At 33.1% G+C, this 21,131-nt stretch overlaps 1 protein-coding gene across 2 annotated transcripts in view; it reads right to left on the reverse strand.

Moving 5' to 3' along the window:
* SLK (STE20 like kinase) overlaps nucleotides 1–21,131 on the reverse strand; it is a 62,988-nt gene that overhangs the window by 7,121 nt on the left and 34,736 nt on the right. Inside the window, exons 7-17 of one of the 2 annotated variants that reach the window (XM_079136313.1) lie at nucleotides 20,592–20,673; nucleotides 18,733–18,861; nucleotides 17,042–18,406; nucleotides 14,759–14,889; nucleotides 14,356–14,479; nucleotides 12,796–12,975; nucleotides 10,338–10,430; nucleotides 3,237–3,366; nucleotides 2,158–2,282; nucleotides 1,494–1,682; nucleotides 839–964 (exon numbers count right to left, since the gene is read on the reverse strand). In XM_079136313.1, the coding sequence (XP_078992439.1) occupies nucleotides 839–964; nucleotides 1,494–1,682; nucleotides 2,158–2,282; nucleotides 3,237–3,366; nucleotides 10,338–10,430; nucleotides 12,796–12,975; nucleotides 14,356–14,479; nucleotides 14,759–14,889; nucleotides 17,042–18,406; nucleotides 18,733–18,861; nucleotides 20,592–20,673 (2,674 nt within the window). The remainder of the gene's footprint in view (nucleotides 1–838; nucleotides 965–1,493; nucleotides 1,683–2,157; nucleotides 2,283–3,236; nucleotides 3,367–10,337; nucleotides 10,431–12,795; nucleotides 12,976–14,355; nucleotides 14,480–14,758; nucleotides 14,890–17,041; nucleotides 18,407–18,732; nucleotides 18,862–20,591; nucleotides 20,674–21,131) is intronic. The other variant, XM_079136314.1, reaches the window with a different exon arrangement.

Raw genomic sequence — 21,131 nt, forward strand, 5'->3', positions numbered from 1 at the left:
TTCCTCTAAAAACCACTAGTCAAGAACTATGAAATAGTAGATATATTTTTATAAGTTTAGAAATTAAACTGGCTAACATAAAAAGAACTTAAACAGAACTTAAACAGAAAGAATTAGTTTGGTTCTTTGCTTTTCATTTTCACCAGCTGATACCAGGAAGTGAAATTGGGAACTATTTTATTTATTATAAGCAAATGTAGAGTATCCACACTGTTGATACTACTCTGAAACTTTAAACACTTGAGGTTATACATTAGCTGAGCTGCACACTTCAGGTGAGGTCCAACACCAGTCCTCTCTAAAGAAACCCTTTACATTTGTTATGAAGAAAATTCCCATATATTTAGCATTTTTTTTTTCAAAAACCTAGAAAAACATCATTTTTAAAAGGAAAAGAAATTTTAAATTCAGAATCTAACAACAAAATTAACCTCATTATTTTGAAAGATTCACATCTTCTTGCAAAATATACTAAAAACCATACTCAAAATTGCTTCTGAAAGATTCCATTTCTTAGGCTATAATTTAGCTTCATGGTCACATTAATCATGTTATATGAAATATAAACAAATACCTATGATACTAAACTGATCCTCATTTGGGTCTACACAGGAAATACAAACTTTCAACTCCAGCACTTTTATAAGTAATATGCAGTTTACTTTGGTTAGCTATTATTTTCTCTGTACCATCCACTTGACTGCTCCGTTCTGTTGTCACACTTCTGCATCTAAACTACAGTTGGGGGCTAGGAATGTAGCTCAGTGGCAGAGCACTTGCCGAGCATGCACCAAGCCCTGGGTTAAATCCCCATTACCACAATAAATAAATAAATAACCTGCAGTTGGTGCAATTCTCGGACATTGGCTTCACACTGCAACTGAAGATCCCGCATTTGATTTTCATGTTTTTGATGTTGAGCCATTCTCTCATTTTTCTGCCTCTTTTCTTCCTGTGCAGCAAACTACAAAGCAAAACAAAAGATAAATTACAATTAACAAGCAATATAATTTCTACATATTTTAGAGGTATAATTAAGAAATTTAACAAAACTCAAAATATAATAAACTAAAGCTATGAGAAATAATATGCTGTGACACAGAATTGGAGTCTACATGATGACTTGGGTAGGGGCAAAAGGGAAACAAATACTTCTGATTAAAAATCTTGATCCTAACTACTTAGTGACCTCATTTAATTTGTGTGAGACTTGTGACTGAAAGTATCATAGTGAAGACATGTTTTAACTTAAAAAGCTGTCCCAGTCATCTCATTCCCAGGACCAACTGTTGTGGGGCACGGGAAGGAGGGCTTCCCTACAGTCACCACCCTGGAAAGACTAGGATGGTATATACCATGTGCCTAGCTCCAGCTCTTAAAATGAACAATGACAATTCCAAAGTGGCACTAAATGTTTATAGCCAATTATGTGGCACTTCTAAAGGTTCAAATTTTCAAAACCTAAAAATGAAGAGAATAATTTGCTTATTTACCTGTTTAATTTTGTCTCGGTCCTGGTCTGGTGTGGCTGTTGAGTTAATTCTCAAACTCTTCTTAAACATGGCCATTCGAGTCTTGGCTTCACTACGCTGAATCTTGGGCAGCCGTGCTCTTTCTTGAGTCTGTCTGTTTTTCAATTCCTCAATAAGTCGTTGGTTGTAACGCTGCATTTGCTCTGTTTCCTAAAAATGTTTTAAACAGAATCCAATAGTGTAAAAATAACTTAATACTCAGTACCCACACATATGTTCAAAGATCTCACCTTTTTTTCCCATATGTACTATCTCCCTTGTTCTACAGTGACCAGCAATATACAGGCAAAAAATAACTTATAAATAAAGTCATTAGTGATAAGAGAGCATTATACTGAAACTCTTTTACTCAGTACAGGGAATTCACATTTTTACTTGAACCACAAGAGGAACCAAAACAGCTACCTCTGAGATCCAAGGAGATTACAACATAAGAGGTCATTAGACATCGTAATTAATTACCATCCTTGTACTTATAATCATGATCAAGTTACAATTAACTTCAACAAATCAGAATGAGAGAAAAGAAAAAATGCATTCTCTAAGAAATATAAGCTTCAAAACGAAAAAGCTTGGCAAACTTTAGAAAGAATAAAAAAAATTAAGAAATTTTCCTTTCATTAACCTTTTCATGGCGCTTCAGTAGCTGATGTCTCTGCATGAAATACTGATCTTTAAGTTGCTGTTTGAGCAGCTGGTGTTTTTCTTGTAAGTGCCGTTCTTCAAGCTCCCAAATCGCAGCTTCTCGAGCTAGAAAAAAGTAATTTTCAAAAAAGTCACTTTGCTCGTTTTACTAATGTACTTTGTTCATTTTAATATTTACATAGTGTTTATCTATACACTAATTCATACACACAAACGGACACTGTGAGCTGTAAATAAAATATTAACAATATGAACATAGCTAATATTCATTCTCACTTTTCATTGTTTTAATGTCCTATAAACTGAGAATATCCTACCACAAAAACTAAAAATTCATTCAGTTATCTTAAACAGAAATTAAACAAAAAAAAAACTAAGCTAAATTATGAGGGGAAATAAGTTCTTAAAATTCCATTCTATTATATAACCATTGAGTGTATCAATAATTATAAGGCATAAAAAATACACAAAATTTTTGAGATGTATCTGTAGCATCATCTGAACAGGAAAACATTTTAAGTATTTTTCTGGTTTTTTGTTTTTTTTTTTTAAATGGTGCTAGGAATGGAACTCAGGTCCTATTACATACTAAGCATACACTTTATACACCGAGCCTCAGCCCCTCGGTTAATTTTTAGTGTCTCTTTTTATCCCTGAGGTACTGAGGATTGAACATGAGAGCACTTTACACTGTTACACACCCAGTCCTTTTTTAAAATTCAATTTGAGACAGGGTCTCACCAAGTTGCCAAGGCTGGCCTGGATCTTGTGATCCTCAAGGCCCAGTTCTGGAGCTGCTGGGGTATAGGTATGCACCACCATGCCCTGAGTCAGACCTGTTTTAAGTATTTATATTCACTTCAACTTTCATAAAGGAATTCTATATCTTGTAGTATTCTTAATTTTAAAAGTTTTTTTCTCATTTACTGTAGAAAGATAGCTTTATCTTTCCCTTTATCACATTAGCAAAGGAGAACATTCAAATTTGTCCAAGGTGTATCTCTGCAATGTTTGTGAGATACCATTTTACGTAAACACACTTGCTAAAATTTCATATACCTCTCATGAGCTGCTGTTTGTTATTCAGGCACTCTCTCTCGATATTAGCCAACTCTGCCTTCTGCTGTTGGATGATCTTTTTCAAAGAGCCATCTAATTCTTGTTGTTGCTTCTGAACAAATTCTTGTTCCTATTAGACAGTTAAACATCAGTTAAGTTTCTACAGAACTAAATATCCATTTTTTATACAACTGTACATATTAGTAATTGACAAGATTTCCTTTTTGTCTTTCAGAGGTACTAGGAATAGAATCCAAGATCTTGAGCATCCTAGGTGAGCACTCCACCACTTCTGGAGAAGTTAACAAGGGAAGTTAACAAGATTTCTAAACCAAGTGTACAAAGTTAACTGGATTTTAAAATCACCAAAATTATATAGTACATATGTAGTATACATGTATTAGCCATTCAATTCAACTGTGAAAAAAATCAGAATATATAATATTCTAAATTCACTATTAAGGATGACACACACAAAAATGTTTATATTCCATTCATAATTAAAATGCCCTATTACACTAGCAGCTTTGGGTAAACAGTAAGTTTACAGCTTCTAAAACTGACTATTCCTTCTAATATGGAATGACAAGAATAATAATAAATAAAAAGTTTTTTTAGAAAGAAAGGTAATAAAAGAGCCGAAAAGTAAAGCAAATGTCAGAATTTTATTTTTCTAAGAAATAGAGTAAGTAAAAATACTATGCTACACAACAGAGGAATATAGTTTCTATTTTTCTATAACCTATTCCTAAAAAGAACAATAATTTCAAGACTTAATGAGAATGTGTGACTAGAGAAATATAAACTAGGACTAGAAACAGGCGTTACATATTATAAATATATAAACAAAATTCTTATAATTACAGGATTCTACCAATATGTTTGGGATTTACTAATTCATTCAACAAGTATTTGCTGAGTACATATGTCCAACCAAATTTATGCTTTAAAAAAAAAAATAAGGGCTGGGGAGATAGCTCAGTTGGTAGAGTGCTTGTGTTGCAAGCACAAGTCCCTGGATTCGATCCCCGGCACCTCAAAAAAAAAGAAAAAAAGTAAATTTGGATCTCCATCCCTCACTTGCCAATGATAGCAGCAGGTGATTAACTCAAAGGATATGCAGATCAGCTTAACTGTGGATTTAAGATTGAAGCAGTATTTTACCTATAATCCCTGCTCTTACATACGTAAGAGAAGATCAAACCCCCAAATCTATTTTGGAACCATTCACTGGGCTTGGACAGTCTAACAAAGTCTGTATCACTACTAACCTTGTCCTGAATGCATGTCTGGCAAGTTTCTCAAGATGTCTGCCTTACAATAATGTCTCTGGAGGTGATCAATTCAGGCTGTCCCATAATTTAAGTCATAAATGCTGCTGTTTCAGTATCATTTGTATTTTAGTATGAATTAAAATACACAGAAATGGAAAAAAAAGACTAATGGATTGCCTCTTTAAACTACAATTACCTGTTTGTCTATAGTTACCTAAATAACTTTATCATAGGCAAAGTTTTTCATTGAATACTTAAATTAAACAGGACTGCAGAAGTGTGCCCTGAGGCAGTTAATACTTAAAAGGTAAAGGGCTAAAATGGTTATATACAACCAGGTAGAACTAATGTTGTTCTGCTCCAAAAGTAAAATCTAGAATATGGGATTCTAATTTTATTAAACAGGTGCAAAATCTCCATGCTTTTAAGCAATTGTCACAAAGACAATTCAAGATTTGCTTTTTCCAGTCAGGCACGGTGGCACACACCTGTAATCTCAGCAGCTCAGGAAGGTTAAGCAGGAGGATGAAAAGTTCAAAGCTGGCCTCCACCACTTAGTGAGGCCTTAAGCAACTTATCAAGACTCTGTCCCGTCTCGAAATAAAAAATAAAAACTGGCTGGGGATGTAAAGCACCACTGAATTTAATCTTGGTCACCAAAAAAGAAAAGATTCTTTTTATCCTACAGTAAATATTTATAATAAAAATTAAATTGTTTCTCTAACTTCAATTACAGAATTTCCATATGCAACTTGTTTAATAAACTCATAACCTGCAGATATATTAAAGGGTTCCTTTTGCTTAACATTTTTAGTGTTGGTTTGCATAAAGGATTTTTTAAAAAAACACCTGCATGGACAGAAACAATAATCTAACTTACCTAGCATATACATATAAAACTTTAGACTCAAAGTCAAATGCAAAAGTGTAGAATGGGGTCAGTAAATGTGCAATTTCTCATCTATGCAATTTTGGGACATATTACTATAATATATTTATGTTTACACAAAGTAAGAGGTTAGGTTTGAAGAAAACCTTCACTAAGCATTCTGTAAATGCTGGCATTATGTTTTGGATGTGAGGCATCCCCCAAAATGTCACACGCGAGACAATGCAGGAAGGTTCAAAGGAGAAATGACTGGGTTGTAAGAGTTTTAACCCAATCAGTGAATTAATCTCTGATGGGATTAACTGAAGTGGTAGGGTGTGGCTGAAGGAGGTAGAAATTGGGGCGTGGCTATGAGGTATATATTTTGTATCTGAAGAGCAGAGTCTCTCTGCTTCTAGACACTGCTTCCCTCTGCTACACTCTTCCGCCATGATGTTCTGCCTCACCTTGAACCCTGAGGAATGGAGCCAGCTCTCTATAGAGTGAGACCTCTATAGAGAGTGAGCCCTCTATAGAGTGAGCACTCAAATTTTTCCTCCTTTAAAATTGTTCTGGTCAGATCATTTAGTCACAGCAGTGAAAAAGCTGACTAAAATAGCTGGGTACTATACTAGTTACAGAGTTATTAAAATTAAAAGAAGACAGTTTTGCCTTTAAGAAGCTTCCACTCTACTGGTCCCAATTACCACTAGTCTTGAACTGTCAGTCCCTTCCCTTAGTATCAAACTTTCAAAAGTTAAAAATTAAACCACAGAAAACTCAGAATTGGAGATAAAGAATCCAGAAACCATGCCCTACAATGAATAACAGGACTACAGAAGTATGCCCTAAAGCAGCTAAAAGATAAAGGGCAAAGAAGGGTGAAGACAAGCAGGTAGAAATAGTGTTGTGCTGTTCCAGGAGGTAAAATATGGATCACCAAATAAAAATTAAGGTAGGCAATTATAAATCCAATATATGGATGCAGTTCCTAACAATCAGTATTAGCAAAGAACCCAGGTGCCACAAAGCTGAATAAGCAAGCAGGGTCTGAACAATGATGTAGTCAGGTATAATGCATAAAGGATTTTTTTATGTTAAAGCTAAAAATTATCTGAAAATGTTCCTCATGTGCAAATTAATGTATTTCATCACCTCAAAAAAATGAAATTCTATATTATAATGCATTCATTAAAATTTCTAACCTCAAAATCCTACTACAATACATTCACAATGGCATCTACAATTAGAAATTACTCTTAAGAACTTTCTAAGAGAAATTTAAAATTTAGAAATGTTGCACAAATTACCTTTTAAAAAAGATGTTTAAATCACTAGAAATAACAAATAAAATACAACAAAATAACTGAAAACTATTAAGACCAAAAGTCATTTTTTACATAAATTATAAAATGAGTGCCCTTTAAAAGTACAAGTTTAAATTCTGTTAAGGAATTTTATAATTACTTAAATAATTATAAGCATTAAAACTACAACTTTAGGTTCTAGAAAACTATAAGAAAGGATTATGATATACTGGACTATTTTGTATAGAATTTGATCATTTTAACTCAGATTTGCCCCAAAATGGTAATGATCAGAAAAGTGATTATAATTCATAATTTCTTGTTTAAAAAAAATTTTGCTTACTCTTTTAGAAGACTGGAATAAAAATTGAACATCTGCCAACAATTTTAAAAAGTAAGTCTAATTTTGAGAGGGGGGAAAAGGAGGGGTTGAAATCAAGCTATATTCTCTCTACTCCAGTTTACAAACAAAAATTAAAATGTTAAATGAGCTAGTCTTCCCTATGGAAACTGTGAAAAAGAATATAGCCTGGAATTCCAGACATAATTTATAACTACAGTAACAAGAATAGCAACTCACTATTCATTAAGAATTTGAACAAATGAAAACTAGAGTTAAATGGAACTAAAATATGGCTTTTCTGACCATATCCATAATTTAAACATCTCCATAAACATATGCAATCAAAAGGTCACTTCACACAACAGTAAAAATATGATCACAGCATTCAATTTCTCACATGTGCAAAGCTTATAGAATACTATTGCAAAGATATTTTAGTTTTTTTAAAAAATGAAGATTTTAAATTAAAATTTGTGGTGGGAAATAGAAAAAAAGAACACTATATTTAAAGTGTTCTAGTTCCAGCTCTACCATTAATATCTTATGTGACTTTAGGCAGATCGCTCAGTCTTCTGTGACTAGATTTCTTCATCCCTATAATAGATATATTCCATTCCATATTTGGATGGTGGCAGTGAGAATCAGATGTGAAAACTCTCTGAAGAACACTACAATAAAGTTCATGTCAGGCTATTATTGTCATTACCGACATTATTATCTATCAATCTTCTAGATTTTAGGAAGTGAAGTCAACAATGAAAAGGCACATGTGAGTCAAAGAAAGAGCAGGTAAAACAAAAGGCATCTTCCCACAAGCACGCGGGACTTACGTCCTGCATTTGGGCGTTGAAGACTGCACAAGAGGACAACTGAAAAGACTGAATCATGACCTGAGCAACACCCTGTGGATAAGAATACAATGCACCTCCCAGGTGAGAATAAATCTGAATGACTTTTGTAAGTGGAATGAATAACTATACAAATGTTTAATTTCTTAGAGCTTAGATCAAGTCAATTAACAAAAGGGCCTCTTCCTTATCCCTTGAATAAAGTTTTTCGACTAGACCAGTGGTTTCCAAACTCTAGTGTGTTGCTCTTGTTTTTTTAAACCGGTAGAATTCCCTTTTCAAAAATTCATTCCAAAAACTCTACTTATAAAACAGATTTTAAAAGTGGTGCTACTTTAATTGAGGTAGAATCAGGGGCCCACAGACCCAACATTCCTTGACTTTTGAAGAGCTGTTGGCAGAACAGACTGAAAACCACTTGGCTAGGTGATCAAATATGTTCTAGCTCCACGACGATATGACTATATTTATGAGTTCTCCAAAAAGAAAAAGTTTAAAATAGACTCTGTAGAGTTATCAATCAAGTTTTAGAAACTTTATCTAGGAGTAAATACTTTTAAAATCTGTGAAATTCTAAACTCTTAAATTTACAGAAAAAATTTACTATTATTTTCAACCCACAAAATTCAAAGAAAAATCACCAGGAAAGACTTACTTAAGCATAGGATCACCTAATTCATTCTACTAAATTCTCCATTTCAACTCTAAAGTTTAATATATTACCTTTTAGAATTTAAAAAGTGTACATTATGTTATAAGGCAAAACTATATTGTTATTTATTTTCTGGTTTAAAATTCATATTAACCAAAAGTAGATATGTGGCCAGGCAAGAACTTAGTCTTCACTTTATTCACAAGAAATGGCTAATAACCACTGCACCAAGTGGATTAGAGTTTAGATGAGGTACAGAGTGAGTAGCCTAATTCAGAGGTAGTTTGATGTGGTGTGTGGAGGTGCAATGTGTGCAGCTAAGCTTTTCTGTATGAAAATATTGGCTCTACCACAAATCAGATGTATGATCTTGAGAGTCACTCAACCTTCCTATGTGTGGTTACCTCACTTCTAAAATCGGGGTAATGTATATTATGAGACTGAGTTCAAATGTTTAGAATTTAGAACAGTGCTTGGCACATAGTAAATGTGCCAAGCAACACCTTAAACTAGTAACCCCAACACCAGGCCAAGACGAAATCTTTCAATGCCTCATGGCGAACAAAAAAAAAAAAAAAAAAAAAGCAAACTAATTCTACTCAAATAAGTTAGCTGTATTAAAATCTTGATTCTGATTTTATTTTCTTATTTTTCTTAACATTATAATATTCTCTCCTCTGAAATGACAGTAACAAGTAAATGGCAATTTTAAAATATCCTTACCTGGCACAAAAAATATTAATGGAAATCCATGTCATGGCCCCAGCTAGTTTCTGTTGATTCTGTATCTTTTTATGGGTCTATAAAATCTAAGAGTTTGTGAGCCACATTTTGAATCACATCAAACCATGTTAAATGGATAATTCAAAGCAACAATTAATATGAAATCCATGTCTCTTCTTTGTTTTACTGACATATTCAAACTTAAAATTGAATTCATTTCTCTTTCCCTCCAGGCTGAACACAAATTTAAAGATTCCTGGTCTAAGAATCTTGTAAAGTCAAGTGAAATAACTCTGGAAAATTCTGTTAAAAATACTAATTTATTGGGCTGGGGATGTGGCTCAAGAGTACTAGCTTGGCATGTGTGAAGAAGCCCTGAGTTCAATCCCCAGCACTACAAAATAGAAAAAAAACAAAAACTAATTTACCTATTTGTACAGAATGCACCCATCTTATGATAAAGCCTTATTATAACCTAGAATCAAGTTTATTTAACTCCATATAGGTAAAAATAGTCTATTTAATCACTGGATTCTGAATCAGAGAGAGAAACAACATAATATTTAAAATCTGAATTTAAAGTTGCTCATGTGGTCAAGCTTAGAAGTAATAACTGTTTGATCTACCATTTAACATTACCATTTTCCATTTTTCTTCTAACTTTGAGCTTTATAGAAATAATGGCCTTTTATTCCCATAAATAATGGCATTCTTTTCCTAAGCACAGTTCTTATATACTCACTCTCTATTTTTCTTTTCTAAAAGTCTGCTATCAAACATAGGCATTACTACTTAAAAATATAAGGTTCCATCATAATTGAAATTTGGATAATGGTGGAGTTTGCATATATTTGTTTCTTTCATCTTAAGTCAACCTTCTGAACATCCCACTTACTTTCGTATCAGCAATTTAAATGTCACCAATAGTGGGAACTTAGCACTATGAAAAGAAGATCTGGGAATCTATGAATGCAAAGAAGTATGACATAATAATTACAGTTGAAGTCTTCCCTTTCAACCATGGTTTACTGAGCTATGAGAAAATGCTGCTTTCTGTTTTTAGTAGCATTAAGCTGCTGCTGTTACCTGAGCATGCTGGCTTTGGGCAAGCTCCTCTTTCCTGCGTTTCATGAGCTCTTTTCTCAGCTCTTTGGGTGCTTTCTCCACTTCATTTATAACCTACAGTGTATAAGCATGCAGGAGGTGGGGAAATAATGCTTTCTCCACAGCAAGCATTTATGTGAGCAGACAAGCTATGAGAGTCAAATATTCAAGCTGTTAAAAAGTTCCTTTCAACATGCATTAGCATAAGTGTTAGTTTGGTGAAAAAGAATAAAAGGATAGAGCATGCTTAATCTCAGTGAAGAAAGGAACACTGTACCATATAAAGGTTTAATTAGTTGCTTAATTATCCCTATCTATCATTTTCTCAAAGACCCAAAGACAATCAGTGAAGAATTACTTGGAACACTAATGCTGAACTAAAGGTGATAAGCTCAACTGACCTTGAAAGATCATAAAATTACAACTGTATGTATCTACAGACATTGTTTGGAATACTGGACATAAGAAAAGTTAATGCCATTTATAAAAGTTCAAACTTTTATAACGGGGTTCATAATACCAAAGAAATAATTCTAAATGAAATTCACTTAATGAGACTGGAAAAAAGGAAACAAAAAGCAAGTCTTAGAATACACAAAGGAGAAATAAGCAGATACTGTTTTTTTTTTTTTCCATAAAATACACCATTTTATACATGGTGTGATAAAATGAACATATCTGATGACTTCAGGGAATTAAAATGACATTCTCCTTTGCTGACAATTTGTCAAGCTTGTCAACTTTAAAATCAGTAACATAAGTACTCTAAGTTTAATAAACTATGATTTATGATATTTTATCTTTGTATATTAATAATATACTTACATTATAAAATGAAGTATGTTTTAGAGTTCTTTCTTTAAAACATTTCAAAATTCTAGATGTGAATTCCACCTACCAATATAGATCTGTAATCTAACTATGAAAAGCAATCATGTATTTACAAGTAGAAGCACCAAAAGAAACCAGATTCCAAATCACCACATGCCATTGATGGTCCAAGAAAGAGACTGATTTTGATGTAACATAGTGTATTTAAAATTTCCCATCAGCAATCCCTCATGAAACCAAATCACCAATAAAAGGAAGAGATGCCCCAAATGCAAGAAGTTTAGCGATAAGGGAAAAATATATAATATAGTTATTTAAAATATGCAATTATGATCTCAAACATGTTCACCAGCTAAAGTTTTTCTACCTCAATAACAATAACTAAATGTTTATTTTTTTAGATAAGAAATCATACAGCACACTGTATTTATTAATGTTCAACTCTATCCCATCTTAAGCACATCCTTAAGCTTCCAAAGTATTATGTTTGAATTTCTTCATAATTTAAATGTTAAAAGTTAATGAAACTGAGTATTTAAGAGGTATAACAAAAGAGAAAGAGCAATCACTAGTTTGAGATTTTTTTTTGTTCTGATCCTAACAGAATTCATTATTATTTCCCTGGGGAAATAGATCATGAAAAGGTAAATCCGGGCTGGGGTTGTGGCTCAGTGGTAGAGCATTTGCCTAGCATGTGTGAGGCACTGGGTTCAATTCTCAGCACCACATACAAATAAATAAATAAATATAATAAATGTTCATCAGCAGCTTAAAAATATTTAAAAAAAAAAAAAGGTAAATCCTCTTCCTACTGAAGATACAGAATTAATCATAAAATTATCTCTGAAATTTACTCAGGACATAAAGGTCTTGTAGTTTTAATCTGAGGACAAACAGACAACAGTATATGAAAATACTCCTTACAAATTGATGACGATCTTTTATAATAAATAATGCTGCAAATAAATTCCACAACAATATGGAACCATTTCAGGAAAGATAGAAAAACTCATTCTAGTCAAATGACTTTACAGATACTTTGCACTTTTGATTCTTCAAAATATATCACCATTTGATGGAACTAGTAGATATTATTTTAAATTTCAAGTTATTCAGTTTTTTGGAACAATGTCTAATAAAATCAATAAAGTTAATCAAGAAAAACTGTGCTAAAACTATGATTAAAGATGACGAGCAAGTAATCAATAAATAATAACATGAATTATCACTGTCAGAGAAAACAACAAAGTAAATTTTCTTGAAAAAAAATTTCTAGGTAAAGCCTTAAATGTTGCATTAATAAAAGAAGAACAGTAGATTGGAATATGGACTTAGATTTCATTTGAAGACTTGGTTCAAGGTATAGCTAGACTCTTAGCAGCAGTTCGTGAAACTGATCAGTCACTAAAAACTCTTTAACTCTAGTTTTCTTGGCAGTAAAACGGGGATTATAGCTGACCTTACTGCTACCATCTTGCATCACTGTTGCAAAGACAGGCTTACAGAAAGAGAGTGCTATTTAATTCTCATGTTATTCCTGATTCCTTAGCCTTAAATTTACACTTTAAAAAAATTAGCTTTAATAATTAAAAACAGTAGTTACACTTACCTCCTTCTTTCGGTTCTTTAGCATATTCTGAAATTTGGACAGTTCTTTTTCTTGTTCTCCTTTAATGCGTTTGGCTTCATCTCGCAGGCGATTTGTGTGTTCCTGTTCTAGTCGTTCAATAGTCTGTTTCTGCTGCTTTTCTAGATTCTCAATTTCCTGGTCATATTGTCGCTTTTTACTCTGTAAAACAATGTACTACAAGATCATTTAATTCTATCACCCATACTAACTCTTTAATAATTACAGCAAAGATATTTACTAACAGCACATAACTAGTATTTAAATTTAGTAATGTGATATAACTTTTGCCATGATGAACAAAACAAATGACTAAAACAGTTTGTAAATTTTTTCAAAAAAATGAATAGCATTTTGTAACAAGTTAAATACTTTTACTTCTACTATACAGGTAGTAGAGTGTTCAAAATTTTTCGAGAATCCAGAAGGATATCCAGTTGTTATGAATTACTAAAGTAAACTAGAATAATACCAATATTCAATCAATACATTTTTTTTTATAAATCAAAGGGTTCATTTGAAGTCATTTTGATAACATCATTTGTCATTTTTATATCTACTTTTCTTCACTATGACTCTTAACATCCTATTCTACTGAAAGAAAATTTGGAATTATATATCTATTCTTTCAACAAAAGAGTCATGTAATACTTGAGTAATATGCAATTTTGGAAATAGGTATAGTTAAAATATTTGTAAAGGACATTTTCTTTTTAAAAGAAATTGAAAAGCAAAACATTTGGAAAACAGGATGTAAGCACTGTTTGTTCTATGAGGAAAAAAATCTCATTTTCTTAGGAATTTGTGTTTCAATTGTTGTTACACAGTAATCATCAATGCCACACTTCACACTAAACAAGCCTTACCACTTGAAATCACAACATAGCAAAAGGACTGTATTTAAAACTTGAATACTATTTCTAATGATTTTTTCTAAACTATATTAAACCAGATGTTCAATATAAAATTACTGAAATTTTGTATCACATTAGTAATACCTTTTCCAATTCCAGATACAAATAAAAACCAAAGGACTCAGTAACAATTATCCTTGACTAGTCAGCAATGTTTTCTTTAGCCACTATAACAGGGAAATGGAAGCTTAACTGTGGGAGCCAGTGAAGAAAGTGTACTTTTAAAGAGCTAATACTCTTTGAAGAAACTGCTCTAGAAGGGTTAAAATCTTGGATTCTACATTGAAAGATTGAACTGAATCACTGAAAAGTTATCTGGCAATAGATACATCCAAGAACTTTTAAACCATCTCCTGGCTGCATGATTCTAAGTTTTCAAGACAGATTTAAACTTGAAAAAAGACATCACATGATAAATCAGTGAGAAGAAGATGGACTGGGATTCTTTCAAGAAAAAAGGAGTTTTTAAAAGAAAGCATCCAGAACACTAAAGCAATAAAGGCCAGAGATACATCACAAGACAAATCTAATAATCAGAGAACAAATTCTAAAATCTCCTAGTGGGTTTTGTTTTATTAAAAACATTAAAATTTCATGAATAATATGGCACAAAAATCTGAGACTCTACCATCATTTCTTGCTCAAAGCGCCGGAAAATTTGTTCTCGTTGTTGCTGTAGTTTGCTATTGAGTTGCTGTTGGGCTCTTTGCTCTTCTTTCTGAAGAAATCTTAATTCTCGAAGTTCCTGACGTCTGACAAAAAGTAACAATAATAACATAGGAAGATAGAAAAAAATTACACCTATGAAGTAACATTTTAAAAACCCAATTTTTAAATGAAAAAGTAATAAAAGAATAATCCAGTGGGCTGGGGTTGTGGCTCAATGGTAGAGTGCTTGCTTGCCTAGCATGTGTGAAGCACTGGGTTCGATTCTCAGCACCACATATGAATAAATGAATAAAATAAAGGTCTATCAACATCTAAAATTTTTTTTTAAAAAGGAATAATATAAAACTATGTTGTCTACTCACCTGAGAAACCTCAATTCCTCAGTTTTGGAGTCACTGTCTGTAACTATCTTTGATGTTGTTACACTTACTTCTACACCATCGACAATAAATTTGCGTGTTTTCTTCAATGTTTTCTTTTGTCTTCTTGTTTCCTGAGTAAGAGTTTTACTTTAGTTAGGTTTTGTATAAGGAATACTAGAGGAAGAAAACATTTTTTTCTTTAAAAATAAAAACAGATACACAAGCTCTGACAACTACACATATGAAGTAAGCACATAAAGCATGGAGACTCCCCTCTAGAATCAGTTACACCCCTTAAACACTGACCCCCCACTTCATTTTACGATAAATTCACTTTTTTCTTAAAGTGAAATTGGGCATTTTGTTGTTGTACATACATAACTTCTATTACACTACATAATTAGGCACAGGTGATTGCTTTACATAAATGGATAATTAGTATAATTTACATGTTAACCACTTTTTCTTCATCTTCTCCATTTCTGTGGTTTCTGCCCCTTTTAGAAGTTTTCCTACTTCTTTAAAATATTTTTTTATTGATGGATCTTTATTTTTATTGATTTATATGTGGTGCTAAGAACTGAACCCAGTGCCTCACACATGCTAAGGGAGTGCTCTACCACTGAGCCACAACCTCAGTCTATGGTTTCTGCCTTTTTACTGACAAAACACTTTAAAATGAATGCCTAGGACTCATCCCTTAAAAACTCTAAATCTACAGGTCAGCTGGGAATGTTTTTTGAAAAGGCTCTCAGGTAAGTTTTACATACTGTCATGACAGGGGATCAAAATCTATTTAAGCAACAGTAATAATATCAACAGCACTCCTCCATCTACCAGAGCTGTATGTGTGCTTTTAGAATTACTAGAAAGACAGTGCCTCTACTGTACCCCAAAGTACCTGACCTGACTACTAGCTACTGCCTAACGACTCCTTATCAAGAACTGTTGATTGCTCAACAGGCACCCAAATTTTTTTATTTGTGAACAGAAGTAACAAATCTAAAACTCCTCCACTCACATTTTGGTAAACTAATGGATAAAGAACACACTTAGTTTCAATATGGAGACAGGTTAGAGTAGAGAAAGCAAAAGTGAAAACACTAAACTCAAAATGCATTTGAATTTTATAGTTTGCCTCCGGCACCTTTTGAACATCTTTCTGAAAACTCTCTTACCCTTTCATCCTCCAGGTACCCCCATCTTCATGCTCCTCTCCCTAGCCCTGGACTATACAGTAGCCTCCCCAGACACCCCCTAAAATCAAACACTTGGCATGTTCCAAAAAGCTTATCTGCCTCCCTTAACCTCCAACTTTCACATTTCTTCAGTTCCTGCTAAAGTACCTACATTATTATCTCCATATTTCTCATAGAAGCATTTGTATTTTTAAAAGAGGCTATTAGGTCAGTGAATGAATTTTGGATTGGTGGAATTTCAGTTGGCAAAACAAAGTAAACTGAAGAGGAAAAAAAAGACGACAATCCAGGCCACGTAACACTTTGGAGTAGACAAGTATGCAGATTAGTCATTCTGTGGAGTTCTGTCCCTAAGGTCAATTTTCCTAGGTGGCTTATGCTTGTCAATCTTCTCTTATTTATCAACCCAAAATCCCTAAAGTATTTTCCAAAGTATCTCTATTGGAATCCCACAGGATCCTTTGATACAAATAATGATTATCAGAACCCCTCCGATATAGCTCCCCTGGTAACACCTAAGCACACTAAAGATTTAAGAATTATGCTCTAAAAGCTCCAAATGTTCCTCCACCCCAAAAAATTAAAAAGTTTTCAGAATTTTTAAAAATCTCCAAGTGTTCTGGGTTTTAGTTTTTGTTTGTTTTCCCCACAATGGTTCTCATCAGGCAGTAGCAATGGCTATAAGAAAGCAAGAGAGATCATCTGTATGAGCCAATAGTAAGTAGAGGACTGTTTACATTCTAAATGTGCTTAAAAACAGATATCTCAGTTATTTCATACATTAGTCATCATTCCCCAAATTGCACCTAGATATGTGCAATAAAAGAATGTAAATCAAACTAAAGCAACTATATGCTGTTATCTACATTAGATGTACAAAAACAAGTAGGTTCTACCAAAAAACTAAAAGAATATACCCAAAATCTCTTTTCTTGGTTCTTTTTGACTGCCATAATAACCAAAAAAGAAATCAGAAGGTTAAATATAACACTGATTTAATGCTGTTTTATTTGCATAACATCGATAAACTCTAAAATTGCCAAACGACGAAGAAAAACCCAACAAAGGACCCACATGTACTTACTTGTAAAGATATTGACCCACTGTCTTTAGTTTTACTTAGGAAGCTAGAGATGGATAAATTCAAGTCAATGCTGCTATTATCAGCAGTGGAACCAGTGCCTGAATCAGTATCATTTTCTTTCTGATTCTCAGATTCTGGTAGCAGTATGTTTTCAGTTTTTGATAAAGCACCTATTTCTCCTTTATTTTCTTCAGAGTTGATATTAATACTGGGTATTGAAACAGGCTGAGGTTCACTGGGCTGTGAAGTTGCAGGAACTTGAGGTTCTATTTTAATTGGCACTTCACATGGAATTTCTTTCTTCTCTGTATCTATCTGAGCAGTGGCTTCCTGCGTTTCACTTCCTATAGCCTTTTTTTCAGTATCAATCACTGCACTTCTGACCTCTATTTCTTCAGTGCCACTTAACTCAGTAACTTCCTCAGCTTCATTTGTTCCTAGTTCTCCACTGGTCTCCAGCATGTCCTCTGAATGGGTGATTAGTTGTTCTTCACTTTTAACTTCTACAGATCTTTCATCTATCTTTTTAGTCTCAACTATTTCTTTAGTAGGAAGAACTTCCTTAGTACCACAAACCTCAGGATCTTCCATGGGCTTACTTATTAATTTTGGAGCTACTTCAACCACTTCTTTCCCATCATTAGTCTGAACATCCCCAATATTGTTTTCAACTGCCTTCTCAGCAACATCTATTGCCTCATTTGTCCCTACCACATTGCTTCTATCATTGATCGTATCTTTTTGAGTTATGTCACCTTTTTCCAATTTCTCTAGGGTATCTTCCTTTGTAAGCCCAACTTCATTGTCAACTGCCTGAATATCTGCCTCTTTTTCTCCAGTCTCCTGAGAAACTAAATCAACTGTCTGAATAGTAGAATCTCTCATTTCTTCAGATTTTATAAGTTTATTTTCAAGTGTCTGTTGCTTATCCTGATCCTTTTCTTCCTCAGGTTGCAAATTATGTTCATTACTTGTTTCTACAGTTATTGTTACATTATTCTCTTCTCCTTCATTGACTGAATTAATGCCCACAGTTTCATGGTCTTCTGTGTCAGGCAGATTTTCAAGCTTGAGTCTCTTCTCCTCTCTCCCATTCTCCTGGATTACTGTTGGTCTATCATGGTATTCAAACACAGCTTCTAAATGAGCATCATTTGTATCCTCATTAGTACCCTCCACAGCCTTTTCAGGTTCATCAGTGATGGGTTTTTCATTAAGAACTTTGCTGCTAAAATTATCCTCAGAAGAAATGCGTTCTGTTTTTTCTGAGACAGACTCCAAAATACAAGCATTTTGTGAAAGTTTATCTTCTTCTGAACTGGCAATACTAAGGTCAGAGGAGGCACGCTTACTTGCAGGTATTGGCTAAAAAAAAGATTTCATACATTTTTAATTAAAATAGGACTCAAGATGGTGATCAAAACAATGTTTATACATAACAATGGTTTAATATCTATATTCAAAAAATGTCTATATTCAATAGAAGTTACTGAAGTTATAAAAATAATTTAAGGAATTAACAGTTTTTAATAATAAATATGAGAAAAATAAAAAAGAAGTCATTATTAACTTCCCTTTTAAAATTAAAGATTTTGTACTGCCACCCGTAAGTTATTTCTTAAATATAGGTACACCTCCCCACCTCAAAGCCCAACTCTAGAAACTAACTAAGTTCCTTTCTATATACTGACCAGAGAATTTTCTGTTTCCTCATCATCATCTTCCTCTTTGCCATCTTCAACTTCTTCTGTTACTTCAGCCTTTGCCTCTGCTATCAATTCTCGGATTGGTTTGTTGGAATCAACAGTAACAAAGGGATGCTGTTGAGCATTAAAAAGAGCATATTCAATAACAACTGAAATACCTGCCTGTAAAGCAAGTTTCAAACACACAAAACACACACACGCTAACAGGGTAAAAATATAAAATATGGGTAGGAAAAACATAAACAACTTCAGAAAATATTACATTTAGAAAAGTAAGAAGGGGGCACTGGGGCTGTAGCTCAGTAACAGAGCACTTGCCTAGTATGTGTGAGGCACTGGGTTCGATCCTTAGCACCACATAAAAATAAACAAACAAAGGCATTCTGTCCATCTACAACTACAAATTTTAAAAAAAGAAAGAAGGGGAGGAGGTTGACCAAAAGAAAGGACTGCCTGCAACTGGATTTTTTTTCTTCCCCAAAGAATCTGAGTTAGGCCAGGCACTCAGCTATAATCCTAGCACCTGAGGAGGCCTAAGGTAGGAAGATCGAAAGTTCAAAGTTAGCCTCAGGAACTTAGCAAGACCCTATCTCAAAATAAAAATTAAAAAGGGCTGTGGATGAGGCTCAGTGGTTAAGTGCCCCTGGGTTCAACTCCTGGTACCAAAAAAAAAAAAATTAAAGTAATTTTTATCAAAAATGCTAAGGCCTGTTATAGCTGAGTATTAGAAACATATTCTTTTCTGTATACTTAAAATTTTCTTAATAAAATTTTTAAATTAAAATTTAAAGCAAGTTTCAAGTCAGTACAAGTCCATTCTTAAAAAAGCAATAGCTACATAAATTCTATCAAATCCTCAATAAAGCTGGGTGTGGTGGTACACACCTATGATCCCAGCTGAGATAAGAGAATCACAAGGTCAAAGTCAGCCTGAACAACTTAGTGATACTCTGTCTCAAAATAAAAAGGACTAGAGATGTACCACTGTGACAGAGCACTTGCCTAATGTGCACAAGGTCCAGGGTTCAAAAAAGCCTCAATAATAATAATAAAACTACAAAAAGCGTTTTAGTTCCATTCAAAGTATCTATAATTACCTATTTTGTTTTTTGAGATGATTCTAATATTCTTAAAAGTAAGAAAACATTTTATTTATCTTTGTATACTTAACAGTGCCTCTCATAGACTAAAACTTTCAAATGCAGGAGTAGCAAAATAATACTAGAATGCGTATATTGAGGGATATACTTGTTACATACAGCAAGGCAATTTTTTCCTGCTTTCCTCCCAACCCCCAGATAAATAGGTTGGCCTAATATAGTACAATGTAGGAGTTACACAATTCATTCTAACGGATTTGTTATTCTGTTTGTCTATCTATAATATTAATTATTTGACAAATTTCTATTTGAAATATTACAAGCAGGTCCTACTAACCAAAATTAAATTACCTGATCACTTAAATACCATTTCTTAAAAGCCAATATTTACTACTGAACACTTTCACAATAATTGGCAATAAAAATTAATTAGTTCAGAGTCCCTGTTCACGAGGAGCTTGCCTTCTAGTAATTAGAGAGATATAAATGGAAATAACTAACAAAAGGAAAAGAACATAATTAAACAGAATCAAAAAGCACAAGAGAAATGGATTATGAGCTGAATTCCTCTTAGTAAAGGCAGCATGTTTGTAAAAAGCAAATGTTGACTACTATACCATATATTTCAGCTTTCCACAGAGAAACTCAAGTGGAAAGAAGATGCAATAAATGAATCTGAAATTGTATTATTTTGAAAAGATGTTAAAACAATGACTTGCTATTATCATACTATCCCTATTTTACCTGCAGTAGTTGAGATGTAGTCCACCTGGCATCCACATTCTTTTCCAAGCATTTCTTTAGAAAATCCTTAAAATTTGAAGACCTTCAAAACAAAATTTTAACAATGACATTACTTTCTTGTTATTAAAATCAAACAAAATTCCTTAACAAACTATACTTGAGTTTAATGATGTATTTAATCTTATTCATTTACCATTAAGAAAACTAGCTCATGAGTATAAGATTTTATAAAACTTATTCTTCTGTAAATACATATTAGACATATATATAAGGAGGTACATAGTTGATCACTGAGTTACAGTCATATATTATAAGTATGCCAAAAATCTCAAAAATTATCCTATTATACTAAATTTTAAGAGTATATATCAACTACATATACACATTACTTTCTCACACCACAGAAAATACCCTTTTCATGCAGAACTCAACTCACTCAGATTTTCAAATACATGGGAAAAGTCAGATATAATTTTTTTTTGGTACTAGGATTGAACCTAGGGTGCTCAACTGCTGAGCCACATTCCCAGGCTTTTTTTT

Source organism: Sciurus vulgaris, assembly GCF_902686455.1.
Source record: "Sciurus vulgaris genome assembly, chromosome: 4".
Taxonomy (NCBI): domain Eukaryota; kingdom Metazoa; phylum Chordata; class Mammalia; order Rodentia; family Sciuridae; genus Sciurus; species Sciurus vulgaris.